The 22,237-nt window shown below is 48.7% G+C and overlaps 1 protein-coding gene across 1 annotated transcript; it reads right to left on the bottom strand.

Moving 5' to 3' along the window:
* Nucleotides 1-11,031: 11,031 nt before the first annotated feature.
* CCK (cholecystokinin) lies at nucleotides 11,032-20,818 on the bottom strand. Its single transcript, XM_078596912.1, has 3 exons — nucleotides 20,738-20,818; nucleotides 13,397-13,705; nucleotides 11,032-12,322 (listed from the first exon to the last, which is right to left on the bottom strand). Exons 2-3 carry the CDS (start codon nucleotides 13,701-13,703, stop codon nucleotides 12,195-12,197), a joined length of 435 nt encoding a protein of 144 aa, XP_078453038.1. The 5' UTR covers nucleotides 13,704-13,705; nucleotides 20,738-20,818; the 3' UTR covers nucleotides 11,032-12,194.
* Nucleotides 20,819-22,237: the final 1,419 nt, after the last annotated feature.

The following is a 22,237-nucleotide window of genomic DNA, read 5'->3' as shown; positions in this document are numbered from 1 at the left end:
ACACCCGTGCTGGTGAGAGAGGCCTGCTGCTCAACACACCCATGCTGGCGAGAGAGGCCTGCTGCTCAGCACACCCGTGCTGGCGAGCGAGGCCTGCTGCTCAGCACACCCGTGCTGGCGGGAGAGGCCTGCTGCTCAGCTCACCCGTGCTGGCGAGAGAGGCCTGCTGCTCAGCTCACCCGTGCTGGCGAGAGAGGCCTGCTGCTCAGCTCACCCGTGCTGGCGAGAGAGGCCTGCTGCTCAGCTCACCCGTGCTGGCGAGAGAGGCCTGCTGCTCAGCACACCCGTGCTGGCGAGAGAGGCCTGCTGCTCAGCACACCCGTGCTGGCGAGAGAGGCCTGCTGCTCAGCACACCCGTGCTGGCGAGAGAGGCCTGCTGCTCAGCACACCCGTGCTGGCGAGAGAGGCCTGCTGCTCAGTACACCCGTGCTGGCGAGAGAGGCCTGCTGCTCAGCACACCCGTGCTGGCGAGAGGGGCCTGCTGCTCAGCACACCCGTGCTGGCGAGAGGGGCCTGCTGCTCAGCTCACCCGTGCTGGCGAGAGGGGCCTGCTGCTCAGCACACCCGTGCTGGTGAGAGAGGCCTGCTGCTCAACACACCCGTGCTGGTGAGAGAGGCCTGCTGCTCAACACACCCGTGCTGGTGAGAGAGGCCTGCTGCTCAGCTCACCCGTGCTGGCGAGAGGGGCCTGCTGCTCAGCTCACCCGTGCTGGCGAGAGAGGCCTGCTGCTCAGCTCACCCGTGCTGGCGAGAGGGGCCTGCTGCTCAGCTCACCCGTGCTGGCGAGAGAGGCCTGCTGCTAAGCTCACCCGTGCTGGCGAGAGAGGCCTGCTGCTAAGCTCAACCGTGCTGGCGAGAGAGGCCTGCTGCTCAGCTCACCCGTGCTGGCGAGAGAGGCCTGCTGCTAAGCTCACCCGTGCTGGCGAGAGAGGCCTGCTGCTAAGCTCACCCGTGCTGGCGAGAGAGGCCTGCTGCTCAGCACACCCGTGCTGGCGAGAGGGGCCTGCTGCTCAGCTCACCCGTGCTGGCGAGAGAGGCCTACTGCTCAGCTCACCCGTGCTGGCGAGAGAGGCCTGCTGCTCAGCTCACCCGTGCTGGCGAGAGAGGCCTGCTGCTCAGCTCACCCGTGCTGGCGAGAGGGGCCTGCTGCTCAGCTCACCCGTGCTGGCGAGAGAGGCCTGCTGCTCAGCACACCCGTGCTGGCGAGAGAGGCCTGCTGCTCAGCACACCCGTGCTGGCGAGAGGGGCCTGCTGCTCAGCACACCCGTGCTGGCGAGAGAGGCCTGCTGCTCAGCACACCCGTGCTGGCGAGAGAGGCCTGCTGCTCAGCACACCCATGCTGACGAGGGAGGCCTGCTGCTCAGCACACCCGTGCTGGCGAGAGGGGCCTGCTGCTCAGCACACCCGTGCTGGCGAGAGAGGCCTGCTGCTCAGCACACCCGTGCTGGCGAGAGAGGCCTGCTGCTCAGCACACCCGTGCTGGCGAGAGGGGCCTGCTGTTCAGCACACCCGTGCTGGCGAGAGAGGCCTACTGCTCAGCTCACCCGTGCTGGCGAGAGGGGCCTGCTGCTCAGCACACCCGTGCTGGCGAAAGAGGCCTGCTGCTCAGCACACCCGTGCTGACGAGAGAGGCCTGCTGCTCAGCACACCCGTGCTGGCGAGAGAGGCCTGCTGCTCAGCACATCCGTGCTGGCGAGAGGGGCCTGCTGCTCAGCACACCCGTGCTGACGAGAGGTGCCTGCTGATCAGCACACCCTTGCTGGCGAGAGGGGCCTGCTGCTCAGCACACCCGTGCTGGCGAGAGGGGCCTGCTGCTCAGCCCACCCGTGCTGGTGAGAGAGGCCTGCTGCTCAGCACACCCGTGCTGGCGAGAGAGGCCTGCTGCTCAGCACACCCGTGCTGGTGAGAGGGGCCTGCTGCTCAGCTCACCCGTGCTGGCGAGAGGGGCCTGCTGCTCAGCACACCCGTGCTGGCGAGAGGGGCCTGCTGCTCAGCTCACCCGTGCTGGCGAGAGAGGCCTGCTGCTCAGCACACCCGTGCTGGCGAGAGAGGCCTGCTGCTCAGCACACCCGTGCTGGCGAGAGGGGCCTGCTGCTCAGCACACCCGTGCTGGCGAGAGAGGCCTGCTGCTCAGCACACCCGTGCTGGCGAGAGAGGCCTGCTGCTCAGCACACCCATGCTGACGAGGGAGGCCTGCTGCTCAGCACACCCGTGCTGGCGAGAGGGGCCTGCTGCTCAGCACACCCGTGCTGGCGAGAGAGGCCTGCTGCTCAGCACACCCGTGCTGGCGAGAGAGGCCTGCTGCTCAGCACACCCGTGCTGGCGAGAGGGGCCTGCTGTTCAGCACACCCGTGCTGGCGAGAGAGGCCTACTGCTCAGCTCACCCGTGCTGGCGAGAGGGGCCTGCTGCTCAGCACACCCGTGCTGGCGAAAGAGGCCTGCTGCTCAGCACACCCGTGCTGACGAGAGAGGCCTGCTGCTCAGCACACCCGTGCTGGCGAGAGAGGCCTGCTGCTCAGCACATCCGTGCTGGCGAGAGGGGCCTGCTGCTCAGCACACCCGTGCTGACGAGAGGTGCCTGCTGATCAGCACACCCTTGCCTGCGAGAGGGGCCTGCTGCTCAGCACACCCGTGCTGGCGAGAGGGGCCTGCTGCTCAGCCCACCCGTGCTGGTGAGAGAGGCCTGCTGCTCAGCACACCCGTGCTGGCGAGAGAGGCCTGCTGCTCAGCACACCCGTGCTGGTGAGAGGGGCCTACTGCTCAGCTCACCCGTGCTGGCGAGAGGGGCCTGCTGCTCAGCACACCCGTGCTGGCGAGAGGGGCCTGCTGCTCAGCCCACCCGTGCTGGTGAGAGAGGCCTGCTGCTCAGCACACCCGTGCTGGCGAGAGAGGCCTGCTGCTCAGCACACCCGTGCTGGTGAGAGGGGCCTGCTGCTCAACACCCGTGCTGGCGAAAGAGGCCTGCTGCTCAGCACACCCGTGCTGACGAGAGAGGCCTGCTGCTCAGCACACCCGTGCTGGCGAGAGAGGCCTGCTGCTCAGCACATCCGTGCTGGCGAGAGAGGCCTGCTGCTCAGCACACCCGTGCTGGCGAGAGGGGCCTGCTGCTCAGCACACCCGTGCTGGTGAGAGGGGCCTACTGCTCAGCTCACCCGTGCTGGCGAGAGGGGCCTGCTGCTCAGCACACCCGTGCTGGCGAGAGAGGCCTGCTGCTCAGCACACCCGTGCTGGCGAGAGGGGCCTGCTGCTCAGCACACCCGTGCTGGTGAGAGGGGCCTACTGCTCAGCTCACCCGTGCTGGTGAGAGGGGCCTACTGCTCAGCTCACCCGTGCTGGCGAGAGGGGCCTGCTGCTCAGCACACCCGTGCTGGCGAAAGAGGCCTGCTGCTCAGCACACCCGTGCTGACGAGAAAGGCCTGCTGCTCAGCACACCCGTGCTGGCGAGAGAGGCCTGCTGCTCAGCACATCCGTGCTGGCGAGAGGGGCCTGCTGCTCAGCACACCCGTGCTGGCGAGAGGGGCCTGCTGCTCAGCTCACCCGTGCTGGCGAGAGGGGCCTGCTGCTCAGCTCACCCGTGCTGGCGAGAGGGGCCTGCTGTTCAGCACACCCGTGCTGGCGAGAGAGGCCTGCTGCTCAGCACACCCGTGCTGGCGAGAGGGGCCTGCTGCTCAGCACACCCGTGCTGGCGAGAGAGGCCTGCTGCTCAGCACACCCGTGCTGGCGAGAGGGGCCTGCTGCTCAGCACACCTGTGCTGGCGAGAGAGGCCTGCTGCTCAGCACACCCGTGCTGGCGAGAGCGGCCTGCTGCTCAGCTCACCCGTGCTGGCGAGAGAGGCCTGCTGCTCAGCACACCCGTGCTGGCGAGAGAGGCCTGCTGCTCAGCACACCCGTGCTGGCGAGAGAGGCCTGCTGCTCAGCACACCCGTGCTGGCGAGAGGGGCCTGCTGCTCAGCTCACCCGTGCTGGCGAGAGGGGCCTGCTGCTCAGCACACCCGTGCTGGCGAGAGAGGCCTGCTGCTCAGCTCACCCGTGCTGGCGAGAGAGGCCTGCTGCTCAGCACACCCGTGCTGGCGAGAGAGGCCTGCTGCTCAGCACACCCGTGCTGGCGAGAGGGGCCTGCTGCTCAGCACACCCGTGCTGGCGAGAGGGGCCTGCTGCTCAGCTCACCCGTGCTGGCGAGAGGGGCCTGCTGCTCAGCACACCCGTGCTGGCGAGAGGGGCCTGCTGCTCAGCTCACCCGTGCTGGCGAGAGAGGCCTGCTGCTCAGCACACCCGTGCTGGCGAGAGAGGCCTGCTGCTCAGTTCACCCGTGCTGGCGAGAGAGGCCTGCTGCTCAGCACACCCGTGCTGGCGAGAGAGGCCTGCTGCTCAGCACACCCGTGCTGGCGAGAGGGGCCTGCTGCTCAGCACACCCGTGCTGGCGAGAGGGGCCTGCTGCTCAGCTCACCCGTGCTGGCGAGAGGGGCCTGCTGCTCAGCACACCCGTGCTGGCGAGAGAGGCCTTCTGCTCAGCACACCCGTGCTGGCGAGAGAGGCCTGCTGCTCAGCACACCCGTGCTGGCGAGAGGGGCCTGCTGCTCAGCTCACCCGTGCTGGCGAGAGAGGCCTGCTGCTCAGCACACCCGTGCTGGCGAGAGCGGCCTGCTGCTCAGCTCACCCGTGCTGGCGAGAGAGGCCTGCTGCTCAGCACACCCGTGCTGGCGAGAGAGGCCTGCTGCTCAGCACACCCGTGCTGGCGAGAGAGGCCTGCTGCTCAGCACACCCGTGCTGGCGAGAGGGGCCTGCTGCTCAGCTCACCCGTGCTGGCGAGAGAGGCCTACTGCTCAGCACACCCGTGCTGGCGAGAGAGGCCTGCTGCTCAGCTCACCCGTGCTGGCGAGAGAGGCCTGCTGCTCAGCACACCCGTGCTGGCGAGAGAGGCCTGCTGCTCAGCACACCCGTGCTGGCGAGAGGGGCCTGCTGCTCAGCACACCCGTGCTGGCGAGAGGGGCCTACTGCTCAGCTCACCCGTGCTGGCGAGAGGGGCCTGCTGCTCAGCACACCCGTGCTGGCGAGAGAGGCCTGCTGCTCAGCACACCCGTGCTGGCGAGAGGGGCCTGCTGCAAAGCACACCCGTGCTGGCGAGAGAGGCCTGCTGCTCAGCACACCCGTGCTGGCGAGAGGGGCCTGCTGCTTAGCTCACCCGTGCTGGCGAGAGAGGCCTGCTGCTCAGCACACCCGTGCTGGCGAGAGAGGCCTGCTGCTCAGCACACCCGTGCTGGCGAGAGAGGCCTGCAGCTCAGCACACCCGTGCTGGCGAGAGGGGCCTGCTGCTCAGCTCACCCGTGCTGGCGAGAGAGGCCTGCTGCTCAGCACACCCGTGCTGGCGAGAGAGGCCTGCTGCTCAGCTCACCCGTGCTGGCGAGAGAGGCCTGCTGCTCAGCACACCCGTGCTGGCGAGAGAGGCCTGCTGCTCAGCACATCCGTGCTGGCGAGAGGGGCCTGCTGCTCAGCACACTCGTGCTGGTGAGAAGATGGCGCCGATGATGGTAGCCTCAGCCAGTCGGTGCGCCCTGTTTTGTCTTGTTTTGTCTGTTAATTCAGTGTTATGCCAAGATTTTCGGAGTTCTCTGACAAGAGACGAACTTCTAAACATCAGGGAAACAACTCCTGTGGACTTATTTCCCACTTTTCTGGTTCCGGCGGCAGAATTAGTGGGCATTCTAGTCAAAACCGCGCAAGACTTTACTCAAGCAGCAAAACGCCGCCGAAGGGGTAAACGGTCGGGGGCTCTAGTACGGCTACGCAGACGCGGGATCCGAACAGTGCTTCCGAGCTTTTTCCTCTCTAACGTACGTTCACTATGTAACAAAATGGACTAACTTCAGCTACTGATGGTGAAAAACAGAGACTTTATTTCATCTTATATTTTATGCTTCACAGAGACATGGCTGTGTGATTTGATCCCAGACACTGCGTTACAACTGGCAGGCTTACAACTCGTAAGATCGGATCGGGACATAGCACTCTCCGACAAGATGAAAGGCGGTGGTATATGTTTTTACATTAATAGTGGCTGGTGTGTAGATGTCACAGTGATTCTGCGACATTGTTCTCCGTTCCTTGAATCATGTTTTATAAACTGTAAACCTTTCTACTCGCCTCACGAGTTCGCGTCGCTCATTATGGTCGGAGTATATTTGCCGCCGGGTCCTCAGGTTAAAGAGGCTCAACGCATGCTCGCCGACCAGATTCTGAGTGTGGAGCGAGCAAATCCAGATTCGCTGGTTATCGTACTTGGCGACTTCAACAAAGGCAACCTCAGCCACGAACTCCCCAAATACAGACAATTCATTAAATGCCCTACCAGAGAAGGGAACACTCTGGATCACTGTTACACTACAGTCAGTAGAGCCTACCACGCTGTCCCCAGAGCAGCACTGGGACACACTGACCATGTCATGGTCCACCTAATTCCTGCATACAGGCAGAAACTAAAGCTCTGTAAACCTGCTCTGAGGACATCTAAACAGTGTACCAGTGAGCCTATAGAGGAATTGCGGGCATGCATGGACTATACTGACTGGGATATGTTCACGACTGCTACCAATAGTCTGGATGAACTCACAGAGGCTGTGACGTCGTACATCAGCTTCTGTGAGGACTGCTGTATTCCAACACGCACCAGGGTGAACTTCAACAACAACAAGCCCTGGTTCTCAGCAAAGCTCAGAAGGTTGAGGTTGGAGAAGAAGGAAGCGTTTAAGAGTGGGGATAGAGACAGATTCAAGGAGTCGAAGAACAGGTTTAGCAAGGCGGTGAGAGAGGCTAAACGACGGTACTCAGAGAGACTAAAACACCAGTTCTCTGCTAACGACTCTGCTTCTGTCTGGAGAGGGCTCAGGCAGATCACCAACTACAAGCCCAGAGCCGCCCACACCACTAACGACTCCCGCCTGGCCAACGACCTGAATGAGTTATACTGCAGATTTAAAAGACAATTGGACTGTCCTGAACTACCCATTCCCACCCAAGAGGCCCCTATCCCGCCCCCCACTACAGAGACAACTATCTCCATTCAGGAGGGAGAAATTAAAAGACTTTTCAAGAGGCAGAACCCACGCAAAGCAGCTGGGCCGGACTCTGTCTTTTCAGCCACTCTCAGGCACTGCGCGGACCAGCTGTCTCCGGTGTTCACCAACATCTTTAACACCTCCATGGAGACATGCCATGTACCAGCCTGTCTCAAGTCCTCCATCATCATTCCAGTGCCCAAAAAGCCAAGGCCAACAGGACTAAATGATTACAGACCCATTGCCCTTACCTCCATGGTAATGAAGTCTTTTGAGCACCTGGTCCTGGCACACCTCCAAGCCATCACAGACCCTCTCCTGGACCCCCTTCAGTTTGCCTACAGAGCCAACAGGTCTGTGGATGACGCAGTTAACATGGCTCTCCACTTCACCCTACAGCATCTGGACTCCACAGCATCCTACGCCAGGATCCTGTTTGTGGACTTTAGCTCGGCTTTTAACACCATCATCCCTGCCCTGCTTTAGGACAAGCTCTCCCTGCTGAACATGCCAGACTCCACCTGCAGATGGATCACAGACTTCCTGTCTGACAGGAAGCAGTGCGTTAAGCTGGGATCACAAGTTTCTGCCTCCAGGTCCATCAGCACCGGATCTCCTCAGGGCTGCGTCCTTTCTCCTATGCTCTTCACCCTGTACACCAACAGCTGCACCTCCAGTCACCCGTCCGTCAAACTCTTGAAGTTTGTGGACGACACCACCCTAATTGGGCTCATCTCTAATGGGGATGAGTCTGATTATAGGAGGGAAGCTGACAACCTGGTGACCTGGTGTAGCCAGAACAACCTGGAGCTTAATGCTCTTAAGACCGTGGAGATGGTTGTGGACTTCAGGAAGAATACAGCCCCACTCACCCCCATCACCCTGTGCGACTCCCCAGTGAACAATGTGGAGTCCTTCCGCTTCCTGGGCACTATTCTTTCCCAGGACCTCAAGTGGGAACTGAACATCAGCTCCCTTATCAAGAGAGCTCAACAGAGGATGTACTTCCTACGGCAGCTGAAGAAATTTAATCTGCCAAAGACAATGATGGTGCGCTTCTATACAGCCATCATTGAGTCCATCCTCACCTCCTCCATCACCATCTGGTACGCTGCTGCCACTGCCAAGGACAAGAGCAGACTGCAGCGTATCATCCGCACTGCTGAGAAGGTGATTGGCTGTAATCTACCAACCCTTGAGGACTTGCACACCTTGAGGACCCTGAGGTGAGCGAGGAAGATTGTGGACGATTCCTCTCACCCTGGATACTCTCTGTTCCAGATACTCCCCTCCAGCAGAAGGCTGTGGTCCATCAGGACCAAAACCTCTTCAACAAGGCCAAGGGCTTAAAATGACTTTTACACTTAAAATGACTTTTACACTTACTATAACATTTTATCTACATAATTACACCTAGTCATACTTACAACGTGTTATCTTATTTGTATTTTTGTATTCTAAGATTGTATATTATGGCTAATTCACATTTTACATTTCACATTTTACATTGTCTACTTATTCATAATTTTAAATACTTTAGCCCGTTAGTATTAGTTATACTTTGTAACGTTAGTATAGTTAGACTGTATATCACCTATTCGAGTTTTTAAGATTGCTCAATGTTGAATGTATGCACCTTCCGGCCATAGTAAATTCCGTGTATGTGTAAACTGTCATGGCGATTAAAGCCGTTTCTGATTCTGACATAGATCATTGCAGGTAATCTGAACGAAACTCTTCAAATTCATAATCTCACTCTGGTAACCTTGTCTGTCCACTAAATCACAGATACTGTCAAAATTATAATCTTTATGTATCCTGGAGAAATCACGGATACTGTATTAACTTCCAAGCATCATGACGTATTAATAGGCATACTATCACTTAATATGGTTAGGGTGTTTAACTACAGGATGATTAAAGCCATTATTGTTTATTACTAAAAGTCGTTTTGAAATTGTTAAAGATAATCGCAATCCTGAATCTTAACCAAATAATTGGGCACAGTCAAGGCAACGGTATACAGCCATAAAATATAATGCAAGACAGTATAATGATTCAATGTCAAGCCAATTTGATTACGTATCAGGATCGCGATTTAGTGCAATGATTAATTATCTCACATTGCAATAAGTGTCGTGCCTTCTCATGGATGTATGGGTCAGGTGAACCCATTACAACATTTCTGAATCGTAAGGCATTGTGAGACGAGAGACTCCAGATTAAATGACTAATCGGGGCATCGATACACCCTTATGACACACATGCCCTTGGTTACTGGATGCAACATAAACCTTGACGTTCACTGGCCTCACCGTTTCCACTGGCGAAATTCTAATTAGGTTGTGACATCATATTATTGACATAATTTCCCACTAATCCTCCACGTACCTAAATGCTGTATATTGTAGTGGTTGCATTTTAGTAGGCTCCCTATGCGATTATGATACAATGACTGCAGACATACATCTTGCACTGGTATATCACACTCACCCTCGCTACACAGAGTGAATCACACGTCCAAAACCTTCCGTAACATCAACTTACCTGAAACCAAATTGCTTAGACACAGTGAATTGTGGTTTCATAGTTATGATTCGGCAATATGTAGTTACAACTCCTATAGGTCATACTGAAATTACAATGGACATATTAAGAATGTAACGTGGGAAAATTCTAGGGGTTCTTACCGTGCAACATATGCAACATAGGCTGTGAAACTCAAACTCAATCTCCACACTGTGGGAGGTGGATGTCTCCTTTGATGCCCATGGTTGTCGGCACTGCTGATTCACTCCTCCCTGTTAAGTCCAGACCTGATACCTTGTCTTGTCTGCCATTGCCTAGGTAGATCCTAACATGTCTATCGCTCCTTCAATCTCCATTCAAAGGGTTACCCCTCCCAGTCGTCCGCTAGTTGCATAAATTACAAATGTTGTGTCAATTACATATTAAGGTACCATTCACCATCTGTAGAGGGTTATGGTGGTTGAGAGAAGCTGTGCACACTATGTCGCACCACTGCTCCGTCTGCATCGTGCACTTGTTTTGATTGTATGATATTTTACCTGAATTTGCCAGTTATACTTATGTTGCTTGTCCTGTACAGGGTCTGTGAGATGTTGTATTTAGATACTATATAAATGCAAATGATTGTGGATGTGCATCACGCTACATAATCATAAAAAACATAATTAGTCATCCTCACAATATATATGGTAATACTAATATTTTAATGAGTCTAAATCCCATTGCAATACCAAATTATCTTGTGTGATTGTGTAATATATATCTCATATCTCATTAAACAAGAGTATGTACTCTATACTATATTACATTGACTGAAGATATTAACATAAATTGGAGCCTAACTTTAATTAGTGCATTTTTGATCGGATTTAAGGTGTGTACATTTAATCTAGAAGCTGTAAGCAAGCGATGGACATTCTACATTTTTTTGGCAGAGGCTATGTCAATAGTAGATTCATTATACTCACAAAGTTGACGAGGTATGGTTAGTTAAACTTAGTTAAATACTTTGCACCAAGAGGCATATAAACACTTGTGAAACCAATGTGGCTTCATGCAGTGCTCTTAAAAAGGATTAAATGCTGAAAGAGATCACTGTAAGGTCATGTTGCTATGTACGTGCATTTTACCGCATACATAAATGTAAAGCCTCAGTCCTAACCCACTTTCTTTACAATTAAACGTGAGTTATTTTGATCGTCACTGCTGAGGAAACGGACACTATAGGTTCAATAAAAAAAATCAAAGTCAACGACAGGCAATAGGTGTTGATGTTGAAGGCCCTGCCACGTGAATGTAGAATTTCCAAAGTTGGCATAGGGCTACTAATGCAAAAGAGCACTATGCCACGTGTATTTTACCAGAAATACAGATTGACTGGAAAGGGAGGCAGCACATGAAATAAACTCCGTACATTTTGTAAATTTGAAAAAAAACTGCAAATCATACGTTAAATGGTAGATCGTTTAATTAAGAGTTATAAGGATACTACCGACATTGATTTCAAATGATTGGATAACATTTAAAAATATAATTTCATCTGCAGCAAAACGTGTAATGCACCACTAACCAGTGCAAAGTTAAAAAGTTTAATGCATATGTAAATAAAAGGCGATATCAAAATAAAAGTAATACGTAATTTAGTATGCGGGTTTGGTACATGATCTGTCTTAACGTATTCGCATTAATATACCTTTCATTCAACAGGTTTGTGTAATGATTAAACAATATTAAAAATATACATTTTCAACAAAATTGCGACAGATTTTTTTATTGTTGAATTAATGTCATGTATGTATATTTACGTCTTGCTAGTGAAATGTAGATGGTTTGCCATATTCAAAACGCCTTTGTACATTAACATAGGGAAACACATTTGCAATTGCAGCACGAGAATAATATCGACATGATAATGGTACTTTTGGGCAACAAATGGCAAAAACACATGGACAAACATCAAGGGCTGTTGGAAAATCGTCACCAACTTAACAAACAGTACACACTGTATTTATCTATATATACCATTTGGATCACTGAAGCTCACTTATTGTACATCTATGTTAGTTGTTTTCCCTGCACCTCTAAAACATGGCCAGCAAAACGCTCAGATTTCCAAGACAGCAACAGTCAAGTTAATATGGTAATGTGGGTCTATGCTCGCCTGTTCGCTGCTTGTTGCAGAGGTTCATGGTTTGAATCCGGCAGGTCACCCTGTTTATTAATGTGGGTATATTAATCATGCAAATACCTGTCGTCTGTTTCTAGTGGATGTTAAAAAAATCCCCTGACGTATTTCAAAATGAGTAGGCCCTTTTGCGCTGGCGTCATGATCCAAATTAGGTAAATTACCCACCAATTATTCAATTGCGATTACACATTGCAACATCGCCCCCTACTTGCAGACTACACCCATCCGTAAAATGTACTACCTTCGTGATGGACCACCTGTGCTCAGAACGGTGCAAATACCAAATGTGTTTAATTTATAATAATGATTACTAATAATGATTATTAGTTAGTATCATTATGTTTCATATATAATAGTTTGAATTACAGCCCTGGAATCTGTCCACGTATTTAATATAGGTTTTGAGCCATTTAGAGCTGCATATCTCAAGAGTAATATTCTTGATCCATAGCACTGCGCTTGCCAAAGTCCATCCAGCCGATGTAATCCCGGTCTGTGAGCCTGTGACCCACGTCGCGGGGAGGAACCCTCACTGGCACCAGCTGAGCCGCCCCTGTAAAGCAAAACACATGGCAAAAAAAATAAGCTGGTTGGTGCGCGTGTACATTCGGAGATAATTTAAACAATTTAAAAGTGCAACTCGTGTATTTGCGATATATCTCATGAGTGGGGTAAAAGCTCCGCATTATACTGGTAGGAACCACCTGGTTCCACCAGCCCACAGGGGATTATTGTCCGTCCGTCCGTCGTGCATCCAAAAATGGGAGGGGTAGGGCTGGGTGGAGAGGGGAGGGTGGGGAGGGGCTGGGTGGGGAGGGTGGGGCTGGATGGGGGGTGGGAAGGGTGGGGCTGGGTGGGAAGGGGCTGGTCACCCCGTGGTGCCCTTATAAAACTCAACGTTTAACCGACTCAAGCCGGCTTGTCCCCGCCCTCACAGTCGGCCATATTTGCGGAATACACCACGCCGCTGTTGACCCTGGCCATTGACCGAGCAACCCAACGTTCCTACCAGCTCCCTCCGCAGGAATGTGTTATTTGGTTCCTTGTTGCTGCAGTAACCGAGATAGAGTATTAATTACGTGCATGTACTGTTTCGTGACACTGGATTCAATGTTCTCTTTGTTACATCACAGTGAACAAGTGAATTTCAATAATGACAAACATAATTACCTCGATACATAACATTTATGAGAATGATAACGCCACAATTTGATAAGGATTCTGCTCACATCAGCATCCTTGCCGGAGGTAAATGATGATGTCTTGCTGCGGGTAGATAATGATGATGAAGACAATAACCTTGTTACAAGTTGGTAATGATATTGATGACACCTTGCTGCAGGTATACACTACACTACTACACACTACACTACAATACATTATACACTACACCACTATACTAAATTTAAAACTAATGTCTTTAGAACAGTTTTTTTGTGTTTATTATATTCTTTGGTTCTTTCCGTAAAGTAACGTAGAAAAAAAAGTGAATACAAAATGAAAATAAATGTGTTTATTATGTTGTCCTTCCCCTGCACCTCCGATTAGCACGGTTGGATATGTACCGTGCGAAAGAAGTCCTACAGGTACTATAGATGATGGTGGTGATGATGATGAGCAAGATCACCTTGCTGCAGGTAGGCACGCATGCGGTCACGCAGCAGACGGAACTGCGGGGAGTTGTCAGACTCCTGCAGAGGATCCTGGGCAGCCAGGCTCAGCGATCGTCGCAACGGCAGGAAGTGGCGCTCCCCAGCCTCCTCCGTCTCGTCCGCCAGGTGCCCGAGCGCACCGGGCACCTCGTCTCTCGCCAGCTCCGCGTGGAGCCTCTCGCGCTCCCTCGGAGCCCCCGAGCGGATCATGGGCAGCGCCAGGCAGCCAGAGATGCTCAGGGCGGCCAGCAGCAGCCAGCCCAGGTAGAGAGAGTTGCGCATGGCTGGGGATGGTGGTGGTGGTCGAGTAGGTAGGTGTTAGTGATCGGTGATGGGGTGTGCCCCGTACGCAATTCTATACAGCACAGGCTAGTTCAGATTTCTTGTGACTCCAATTGAATTATCTGCAACGCAATATATTTATAAGGTTTATTTAAAACAGTAATGTATATGCAAAGACATTTTTTTTGGGTCAATTAAGTAGGGTCACAAGATATCAAGACCACCCCGCACATCACATGGTTAGCACGTTTCGCTAACCGATTAGCATGGTTGGCTACGTACGGTGCGAAATAAGTTCAACATACATACATGATTGTGATAGATCAGGCAGGCTCATGATCATACTGTGAGTTTATATCCTGGGCACAGCTGACAGGGTGGTGCCACGTGCTTGTGGTCCAAAGACTTGGAGGTGGGTTTAAGAGATTTGCACCATAGCAGGGGCCGGCAACCTGTGTCTCCGGAGCTGCGTTGTGGCTCTTTAAGGACTGCTTTGTGACGTTATACCTACTATAATCACCCAGGAATGTCTGTCCTTAATGGTTGTGGCGTCACTCCACATCGACAGCCCCCTCATTAATAGTCATGAGCAGGTGACGTCACTACACATTGAACAGCCTCCCTCATTAATAATCATTATAAGATGACGTCCTCCAAATGGACACCCCCCACCCATTCAATATAATTAGCGGCTGACGTCACTCCACATGGGGGGTCGAGGCGCCTCCTCCCCCTCCTCTGCGTCAACTTAAAACCCTCACTAGAAACGCAGAACCCTCACGTCACGCAATCTCCGTAACGCTATTGAGACATCAAAGTAAAAAGGACGTGATGATCAACAAGGGATTATAACCTTAAAATTAAATAAGTCTGTGTCACCAGCGCCCTTACAAATTGCACACGCATTCATGCAATGAATATCACGTCGTGGTCTGCTTTTCGTATGAAAGTTTCAGATTTACTGCAATACACCCGTCCTTGGACGGACAAAAGGCTACTTTAATAAGGACCACCATCTTGTATCCACATGCGTTGCGCATCTTGAAATAGTGAAGGTTTTTCTTTTTTACCGAATTCGAAAAATGGCTCTTCTTGTTATTTTCGTTGCCGACCCCTGCACTATAGTGACCACAACATACAGTGACTCATGTATAATCTAATTTATTTTCAAACATAAATGTATAAAATATTGCTGGCACATTGCATGGTCAGACAGCTTGTTCTTGTTATAACGTTGAGTCCCCAAAGCAATCCATTCCTGGGTCGTGCGCACAATCACCGTTTCCATTAAAACATTTGAGCTGCCCTACATTGCAGAGGCAGAGAAGTCTGATACGTATAATGGTGATGGGAAATAAAAGGGGACGACGACACATATGACACTAAAATAAATAAGATGGCACGAAAAATGGATAAGGTTTGTCTAGCACTCAATAATAATGTTTGGAAAGGTCATTATAAGTATTGTGGTCATTGTGACTCATAGTAAATACATTTTTTATTGAAGGCCATTGCTAGATGTTTATTTTTTATATACGCTATTGAACGGATAATGATGGTGACATACAACCTTGAGTTTTTTTATTGGCGGCAAATAACAAGTTAATCGTTTTGTCCTAAGTAAAGCTAGCCAACAGATTCACCGACTTTTTTCATCTCAGGCACATCTATTGATTATTTTATACCTACGTGACTTTACCGAAAGAACCAAAAAGTAAAGAGGATAGGTTGATGAGATACCTTTATTGGCATATTGCTCTGGATTGTGAGCCTGCATGCGGCTCACAATCCAATGGCTGCGAGATCATATCATATTTCGGTCTCGATACAATCAGTACCACTCTGTGGGGAACTCGACAGTGGTTGTACTGTGGAAAGATTACTTTTACTGTTATTTTTATTTTTCCAGGTCCACTGAGGGATATAGCTCTTTTTCAGAAGGCACCTGGCCACAAATGATAGCTCAACGAAGTTGTTTATCATCATGTGGAAATTTATAGCAGTCAAATAATTTTAAACGCACGTTTCTAAATGTGGAGGGGAAAACCGGAGGACCCGGACAAAAAATGAAGCTCCAAATATACAGGTGTCATGGTCAGGATCGAACCCACGACGTCCTTTATACCAGGCGAGGTAAACATCTCGCCACCGTGGTACCCAATTTGTGAATATTCACCACTGGCTCAGCCCTTTAAATATGAGATGAGTGCTACCTCAATGCTCATTTGAACAATAAATCACTTTCAATATAGTATGGCTGCATGACTTGTTTGTTTTATTTGCTCAAATATTTTCCAATTGTGCTTTCAACATCAAGATATGAGGAAATTCCCATTTCAAACTTGTGTTGCGAGCAGTGGACCATGCCGTGTTATAGAATTATCCCTGGGACATGATGTCACAAAACTACGTATGAAGGGTAACATTTTTTTAAAGCATTCAGCACCATTCATCTACAGCATGAAGTTATTCCATCCCTACTGCAAATGTCTAGGATTGCCAGTAAATACAATGCAGCTGCTGAGGCTGCAGACGAAATTAACGACTTGGAAATTACATTGGTTGTATTCACGGTGTCTGTATCAACATCGCATTGCTATGGAGCACTTATGGTATTGAGGTACATGTTGTGTAATAACCAGACTGCAGGTTTAAATTAAGTCTATTAAACTAAAAATTTCATCAATACTAATATTGATTTTGTCCATCATTGAGAGGAAAGGAAGAATGTTTTTTGACTGACTGGTCTTCTTAAGTTTGGTAGACGAGCATTTAATAAAGTGTTCATTTTGATGAATTACTGTGTTGTATATGAAATACGTGTATTTAACATCAAGGTATGCACAGAAATGCACATTATATTTAAGGTGGCCAGGTATAGCTTATAGAAAAAAGTGCCAATCTGAAAGTCAAAAGTTGTTGCTTCAGTGAAGTAACATAATAAATACCACATTAATCTAAATACTGTAACAGTTTAGCTGATTTTCCTGCACAAGGCGCTTTAGCTTGATTGTCAATATTTTTTTAGATACCGCTCACCACTGATGATAGCCGTGGCCAGGAATTGAACTCAGGTCACAAGATTCATCTCGCAGTGTGATAATCACTGCGTCACCACTCCACCTCTATTTTGTATAAATGTTAACCGTAATAATAATTATACTTATCCACGTTACATGAAAAAACTTGCTGCATCACAAATTGTGTTAATCCAATGACAAACAATGCAAGTGTAGTGACATAGCGCCGACTGCTGTCCGGCAGCGGCAACTGTGGTGGACAGTTAGCGCACACGCCGTCGAGCATATACACGGGTGTGTCGGCAGGGCGGAGGAACTGGGGCAAGGGTCACAGAAGACCTCTTTGGGAAGCCCCTGGAACCCGCTAGCGGGTTCGAGAAGGGAGGCGTGGCCAGGGCGGAGCCAGGCCGTGCCGAGTAGGATAAAAGCAGCGGCGAGCGAGAGCTCGGGGCTGCCGGTTCTGGGAGTGGACTCGTCTCGCCGTCGCTGTCGTCTACGCCGCCTTCGTCACTGCCACCTTCACTCGATAATTGCGTGGCCAAACAGTTGTTGGCTGTCTCGGTCGATGCCGTCGGTGTAACGCAGTTAGGGTTATGTCTTGGCTGGGCCATATGCCAACGCGAAGGAAGGAGGTGAGCCGGTGTGTGAACCTAAAGAGTGTTACAATAAAGAAGGTGCTTCCTGCAACTACCTCATCTCCGACTTGTACTACACTACACAAACACTGTGCAATACCTCTGCCAACGTCGATTTTATTTCACGTGTAAGCCTTGGCTGTTCATTGTGGCCATATCTGTGGACTGATAGGGCTCAAGACTGAAGTTGTTGCGTCTCTCAATCAAATTATAAGCACCAATACAACTGTATTGGTGAAAATAGCAATGCAAACTGAAGCCGTGGTGAGTCTAGACCAGGGGTCAACAACCTGCGGCTCCAGAGCCACATGCGGCTATTTTCATGACGTAATTTATTAAAGACCACCACCTCGTATTCACCATGTACATTGCGGCTCTTTAAATATAGATTTTTTTTTTCGTGCCGAATTCGAACGAAAAATTGTTCTTCTTGTTATTTTGGCTGCCGACCCCTGGTCGAGAGCAACGTTTCTCAACCGTTGTTTTGGCCCCGGGACCGTTGAGCCGATGCAACATTTCTGCGGACCACCCAGCTCCCCCCCGCCGCCCCCAACCCTGGTGAAAAAACGCATCCACTTCTCTCTTTAATTACCAGTTATACAAAAATATTAATATTACCGAACGTAAAAAAAAAAATGTATGCAGCTATACTTTTTTTAGGGGTGACATGTAGATCTGAAGATTAGGGTAGTTTAATCATTGTATGTTGCCTAACTTTATTTTGTATTAATGAATTAATGTCCGAAACAGAAGGTTATTCTCTTCTTAGGTTTTTTCGGTAAAGTCACGTAGAAAGTAAAATAAAATCATTTGTTAAGTGTATTGTGAATAGTTTCATTACCTCTGCTTAGCACGGTGTGAAAGAAGTTCAACATACATACATTTGTGTACCGCATTGTTATAATGTTGCATTGCACTTGTGTTTCCTTTGTGCTATATTTGTTTTAACCTACGGTCTCGCTTAAAAAGCAACTATTAGTCTGAGTAAGTGCTTACCTGGTTATAAATAAAGCTCGTTATCGTTAATATGTGAGAATAGGTTTTCCCCTTTGTTCTGGCAACAAAACAGGTGTTAAGATGTTAAAACACAAAACTGAAACCTTTTACGAGGAATCATGTCTACATTAACCACAATACTTGTGGTCAGGATGCAAACAAAAAACATACTCTTATAATATATTCATTGTCTTTTAAACTGATTGGTCCACACAAAAGGGGAAAACCTATTCTCATAATTTGGCATTGGTAAAGGAGGTCCCATGATATATTTAATATGTGTACACGTTTGCATGCGTGCATGCTGTAACTACAGGATGCAAAATATTCAAGACATCCTAAATTGGTCTAAACACAAATGCATCCATTATAGCTGAAATAGTGAGCTACCTAAAAAGGCTAAGTAGCTTGCATTAAATACCGAGGAATAGCCTCGAAAATGAAGATTACGATGGACAGGAATGACCAACAACATTATAAATGCACAATTTTAAGCTTAGCAGGGCCAAGCAATGCAAGCCTGAGAAGTTACCCTGACATGTAACATTGCCATCCATGATTGAATCCGTTAAACAGCTCGAACCTCGCAGCACTTGTCTCAATTGTTTTCAGTAAATTGAGCCACTGCGTTGGTGGATATTGTTTTTTAAGGCTGTAATCAGATAACCGGAAGAATGCAGAATCCGTAATGTTCAGGGTAAAGCGTTAACTACTTTCTGCCCAGATAAACTCGATAGTTAGGATCCGTCAAATATGGTCTTCCAGGGTTAATTTTTAATTTGATATACTTTGGTTCAGGGGTAGTAATAATTTATTGGCTTAATATATACATATTTAATAATACCTCCAATAACTGTACATACAGTGGATAAATTGTAAAAACATAAAAGTTTGAGGACATGTTTTGTGTTCTGAGCGATATAGGTGTCAATGTGGTGTATTACAAATAAAGCTTCCTGACATTTTGATTTAAAGCACATGTACTCACATGGGACAGTATTTGACTTATATACAGTCCATTACATAAGCTACAAAGGTATCTCCATCTGAACGCTTACAGAATATAAATTGGATAATTACATTTCATTTTGACCACATTTAATTTTTAATCACAATATATTTTTTTAAATATCGTGTGTGGTGTTTCAATATTTTAGAGACCTTTAGTAATCTTTATTATTCATAAATAAGAAAGTGATTCTTTACACGAAGTAACAACTGCTGGAAGGAGGTGTGTTTGTTGCGATACCTGACTGTCTTACCACAAATTGGTACATATTTTATTAACCCCAAATGGATGATGGTTCAGGTCAGTGCCATTAATGTTTTTACTTTTTTGTGGAAATATATCCGTCAAATCCAAGACTAAAATAAAATTGTCTATTGGGAAATTTGGTTTTGGATGCTCTCGCTTAAACAAAATAGGTAGTTTTAAATGGCTTTGCAGTCTCTAATTACAATATAAATGCCCCACTATATATATCCATAATGCCAACATTGTTAACGTGCATATTGTGCAAAAAGTTAAATATTCCTATCTGCACAAGTGATATTCTATCATGAATGCTATAATGAAAGTGCTTGTTTACGGAGGGAAAACAGACTGTTTCACACCCTAGTGGCTAATTAATATGCATTCATCTTAAATAACTGAGTGGATATGCTGTTACCACGTCTTAACACAATACGCGTGAGCGGTGAACATCAAGGTTAAAATGTGTTCGACCTTTCAGAATAGGCATTCCGACGAATGTGCGTAAATGTAATCTACTTTTACATAATATTGTTGTATATTTATCCTGGCAAAATTACAGTATATATATAATTGTAAATGTGTGTAAGTGGTTGTGCATCACAGATTATAATACATTGTTCATTTGCAATTGACGTAACTGAAAAATTTGTCTGTGTGTGTGCGGTGTGAAGTCATACAATCTTTACACAAGGTAAAAGGCATATCAAGGATATTTATATTCTGCGTGATTATATTCATAGCACAGCTTAGTTTAATGAAAAGCATCTCATATACACGCGACCCCAGTGCACACAGCGAAAGTAATGCAATCGGAATCTTACAGCGATGGAGGTTAAAAACTGAGCCCAAGTGGAAATATATATCTCGCTGCTCAAGTGAGCAATAGGGTAAACCACAATTGCTCGTTATGTAAACTTTTATTATGTTATACGAAGAAATAACCAAGGTGTATCAAATGAAATAAGAGAAACTTTTCAAATGCAGGCTCTGTTCGAGTAGGGCAGGAAAGAACTTTAGGATAAATATTTCAGTCCAATTTAGAAAATGAGGAATTGCATTAAACTAACTCAGCAAGGCAAATTATGCGCACAGACATCAATGCATTTAGTAGCACCAGCGACGGCTTACCTCGTCTGGGGCTCACTCTTGCCAAGTCCTGGATTCAGACAGGTTATTCGCTGTCAGCCACTCGCCTGCACTACTCCTGTCCTGTGGCACAAGCGGTTTATATAGTCGATCATCATTGGGACGGGGTGGGTGGGTCGGTGGATGGGTGCGGTATCGCCAGATTGTCCCCTGCGTCTGCAAGTCAGTGTTGAGGATGCAAGGGGCAGGGTGTGAGGGGGTGGGGTCACCTTTTTAGTGATTGTGTACGTGTCTGTGTACAGGATGTAGGCTAAGGCTGATGTGCGTGGGCATTGAGAGCTCCGATACGGGTGGGAGTTAAGAAAATGGAAAACGTGTGTCATTGCTGATGAAGCCAGAATTCGGTTGAAATTCTGAGGCGCATACGGAGGAGGCAAAATACACATTTGTCAATGCTTTCAACTAACGGTGTAGATGTTTAGGTTCTTGCTGCTGAGGAAAGCGACTGAGAGTTCGATATTTTGCTCTTTTTAACAAGCCCTGCAGCCTCAATCGCAACGTAAGACAGTTGGTTCAGCGTGGATGGACACCCAAGGCAAACATTTTTTTTATCACCAATTAGTTCCCATGAATGACGATTATGTTGTTGAATATGCTGCAATGTGTAATTACACATGTATGTTTGTTTATAACGTGAGAGTAAAGTTTCAGTGTGGTAGTCATAGAAACGATATTTCGTATTTAAGATAACACACACGCATAATTAATTTGGTTCTACCGCTATCCATTCATGTCCATTCACTTTCCCCAGTCAGCACTCAGGCAGCAGCAGCAGCAGCAACCTTTTGGCCAGTTGCCGCCTGTCCCGCTCTAACTGGCTGGGCGAGGTACGGGATCATGGGGTCAAGTCTCGGGGCTATTGCACGAGATTCAATATGAGAGCGGTGGGGTCTGAAAGTCTTCCACAAAGGCAGAAGTGAAGTGATGGTTGGTGTGGTTGCCCGGCGAGTATTCACCGCTGAAATACAATTTGCAGGTTCCTACACTATTATAAGCGGTATCAATCACGCATTACTTGTAAGAGTGAAGACACATTTGGCAATGCTGCAGTAAGACAATAGTAATACTCGATTTAAAGCTTTCGTGACTGCAGAGATTCATCTTCTTGGTTCTTTCGGTAGTCACGTAGAAGGGAAATAATAAAATAATGAAAATAAACATAAAATACAATTCTCACGACGTTTCAGCCACAACGCAAGCAGCCATCCCCATTCAGACGCTGTCTTTCCGACAGACCCGTTCTTCACCTGAGGACGGCTGCTTGCGTTGTGGCCGAAACGTCGTGAGAATTGTATTTTATAATGTTTTATTTTTTCTATTTTTTCCCTTCTACGTGACTTTACCGAAAGAACCAAGAAGAATAGTAATGCTCATATATTAATAAATACCGCATATATTCATGAAATCATTTATTCATAACCATCTGAGAGGCCATTGAGACTAAAGTTACGTTTCGAGGGAGACCTCAGCAATAAGAACGAC

Source organism: Lampetra planeri, chromosome 1 (assembly GCF_965212315.1).
Source record: "Lampetra planeri chromosome 1, kcLamPlan1.2.h2, whole genome shotgun sequence".
NCBI classification, from domain to species: domain Eukaryota; kingdom Metazoa; phylum Chordata; class Hyperoartia; order Petromyzontiformes; family Petromyzontidae; genus Lampetra; species Lampetra planeri.
This window is presented reverse-complemented; position numbering and strand designations above follow the sequence as displayed.